Source organism: Tupaia chinensis, unplaced genomic scaffold, assembly GCF_000334495.1.
Source record: "Tupaia chinensis unplaced genomic scaffold, TupChi_1.0 Scaffold142619_1, whole genome shotgun sequence".
Taxonomy (NCBI): domain Eukaryota; kingdom Metazoa; phylum Chordata; class Mammalia; order Scandentia; family Tupaiidae; genus Tupaia; species Tupaia belangeri.
The window spans coordinates 637,381-640,193 of NW_006202465.1; the positions used below are offsets into that span (position 1 = coordinate 637,381).

Genomic DNA, 2,813 nt, shown 5'->3' on the forward strand with positions numbered 1-2,813 from the left:
ATGGGGTAAGCTGCGGGTGGGGGGGGGGAACGTTTACCAGGAATCCAGAGTATGCCTTGTCTGCAAGCCCAGGAAATGACTGCTACTTGGTGCTCCTGGAGGGGCAGTGAATAACCATGTGTGCACAGGAAGGGCAAATGTGGAGAGCCAAGGTTTGACCAGTCCAACTCCATTCTGATGCAGTCTTGGGGCAAACCCTTGCTACTTGAAGCTCTTGGGCAGACAACTGACTGAGGTTGCTGCCATTCTCTAAGGATCTTAGCAGTGTGTGGCCTGTCTGATAGAGAAACAGGGTTGGGTGGCAGGGCCAATGGCCTCCATTCCTGGGCTCAGCTATGGTGCCCCTACCCAGGCCCAGAAAACTCCCACCCATGCAGAAGCCTTCTTATCAGCACCATAGAACCTGGACATCACTAATGAAAAGCTCCTGGGTCCTGACCCAGGGAGGGCGTGTCCTCCCCTGGAGCCCTCCAGACTGTGGGCATCTTGCAAACTTAGAGGAAACTGTGCCAGACACCCTGCTGCCCCCAAGCCTGTGTTGCATGCATCTCCTTCTCACCCCCACTCAGCTCACCTGAGAAGTACGTGCCCTGGCAGGGTCCAGAGGAGAAAGAAGGAGAGGGTTGCAGGAACAAGAGTTGTCATTCTGCGGGGACCTTGGAGCCCTTTCTCAGCCTGGCTGCCAAGGTGAGAGGGGATATCCCTGCGGAACGCCAAAAGTACAGAGCCTTCCTCCAACTTGGGCTGCTGGCAAGGAGCCCGTGAGGCCGGGCTAGGAGTAGCGCTCTCTCTCCTCTTCTGCCTCTTCTCCTCTGCCCTGTCTTTACCAGTCGGGGGCCAGAACTATTCCCCTGGAAATGATCCTGACACAGATAACCCTACTGGCTCCTGCTGGAGCTCGCCTTGGGCTCCGAAGGGCCTCAGCCTGCCGGCCAGGGGAGCTAGAAAAGATTCTCTTTGGGCAGCAATCACTCTCCAAACCCTGGAGAGTCTTGGAGGGGAGGGAGGAGGGAGACCGGTAGGAAGATGTTTCCCTCCCTCCCACCTCCCCCCAGATGCACCCTCCGAAAGCAGCAATTTAAAGGCACAGTCGCCAGCAGCTGGAGCGGGGTTCTAAGCTTGTCGGTGTGCTGGGGAGGAGCTTGGGCTGCCGCTCAGGTTTGGGATGGTAGTGGAGGGGGGTGGATGAAGGGGCACTGTCCTGCTTCTAACTCCCCATCTGGAGGAGGGCAAGTCGGCAGCCCTGCTCCTCCCTCTCTGTCAGCTTTCCTTTTAGCCTAGAGCCTAGCAGGGACCAAACAGTAAAGTCCTAATGATTTTTGTAAGGGGGACGACCTGAGAGGGTTCAGGAAGAGCCACTGGGTATTCTCAAGCTGACAGCTTCAGGTCTGAGAGGAGGAGAGGAGGTGAGGAGGCTGCCGGGCAGGGGCACCTTTTCCCCATTCCTCTGGATGGAGGTGCAGAGAATGGATGGGAGAGAGAGGAACTTCAGAGCCCTCCTCGTATGTGATCTCATGGACTGACAGTCTGTCCGTCCATCCATCTGTCTGCCTGCCCATATCCTTGCCATTGTGCCTGCTTTCCCCTGCCTGTTCCGGCCCTGAGATCATCTCTGGTGAGCTTGGAGCCCTCTGTAGCTCTCAAAATCCTTCCTTCCAGACACCCCTTCCCCAGTCTGTCTCTCAAGGAGGGAGGGCTGTCCCAAATGAGTGGGGGCAGGGCAGAGCGAGGCTGGGACACAGCAGGCTTTGCAGGCTTCAGAGGGGCCACGGGCAGCCCTCAGACCTTAGCCCTCAGCTCTCAGTCCTGCATGGAGAGAGGCCGATGGGATGGGTGGCCCCCTCCCTTGACTCCCGCATGCACGTGTGCCCACAGCATCCAGGTGCTTAAGCAGCTCCCTTTTCTCCTGTCTGACCTCTCTCCAAACTTTCAAGTAAACACCTCCCGGACTTCCTCCTAGTGCCTCTCCCACCCATCTGCCCTCACTTTTTTTTGTCTGTTCCTCTTAACTGTCTTCCTCCCTCTCTGCTTGCAGTTTCCTCCATCTATCCTCTCTCCATCTCAGTCTCCCTCCTCTGTTTCTCCTCTGTATCTCACCATTTGTGCCTCTCTTTCTCTTCTCTTCACCCCACTTTCACTCTATCCCTGTTTTCTTCTCTCAACCTGCCATTTATCTTCACTCTCTCATTCTCTCCTCCTAAATTACAGCAGTGAGAAGCTTAAGGGCTCCATTCTTCTTCCATGGGAACCCTCTCACCAGCTCTGCTGAGGCCTGAGTGTATACTGGGGAGAAGGGTCTGTGTAGGTGACCGTAGCCTTGCCAGAGAGGGGCTTGGGAGATTGGAAGCTCTTCTATTGGGTCCATTGACTGTAGAGAGGAGGGATTAATATTGGGTTATTGAAAAAGTTATGAAGCATTATTGCACAGAAAAAATATGTCAGACTTTTCTAATAACCCAATAGTAAGCAACCTAAGGTGGAACTCATGTTGCAGCTCCCTTTTGGCTATGTTATTATTATTTTTTAAAGAATTATTTTATTTAACTTTATTTATCCATTTTTTAATGACTACAGTAAGCTATGTAACCCCAGCTAGGTGCTACTTTATAGTATGTTCATTCTACTCACTGAGGTTTATACATTTATTTTTTAATTTGACCAGAGAGGGATAGAGTTGGGGGGAGGTAGTGAGAAAGCAAGTTGTCAGGTCTGGGACTCGAACCATGGTCGGTTATGTGGAAGTCCAGTGCCCTTAACCACCACTCCACCTGCCGGCCGCCAGCTGTGTTATTATTAAAGAAGAGAAAATTTTC

At 53.1% G+C, this 2,813-nt stretch overlaps 1 protein-coding gene across 1 annotated transcript in view; it reads right to left on the reverse strand.

Moving 5' to 3' along the window:
* LOC102489462 (glycine receptor subunit alpha-4) overlaps positions 1-645 on the reverse strand; it is a 22,414-nt gene extending 21,769 nt beyond the window's left edge. Inside the window, exon 1 of the mRNA XM_006163561.1 lies at positions 575-645. Coding sequence (XP_006163623.1) covers positions 575-645 — 71 coding nt within the window. The remainder of the gene's footprint in view (positions 1-574) is intronic.
* Between the last annotated feature and the right edge of the window lie 2,168 nt (positions 646-2,813).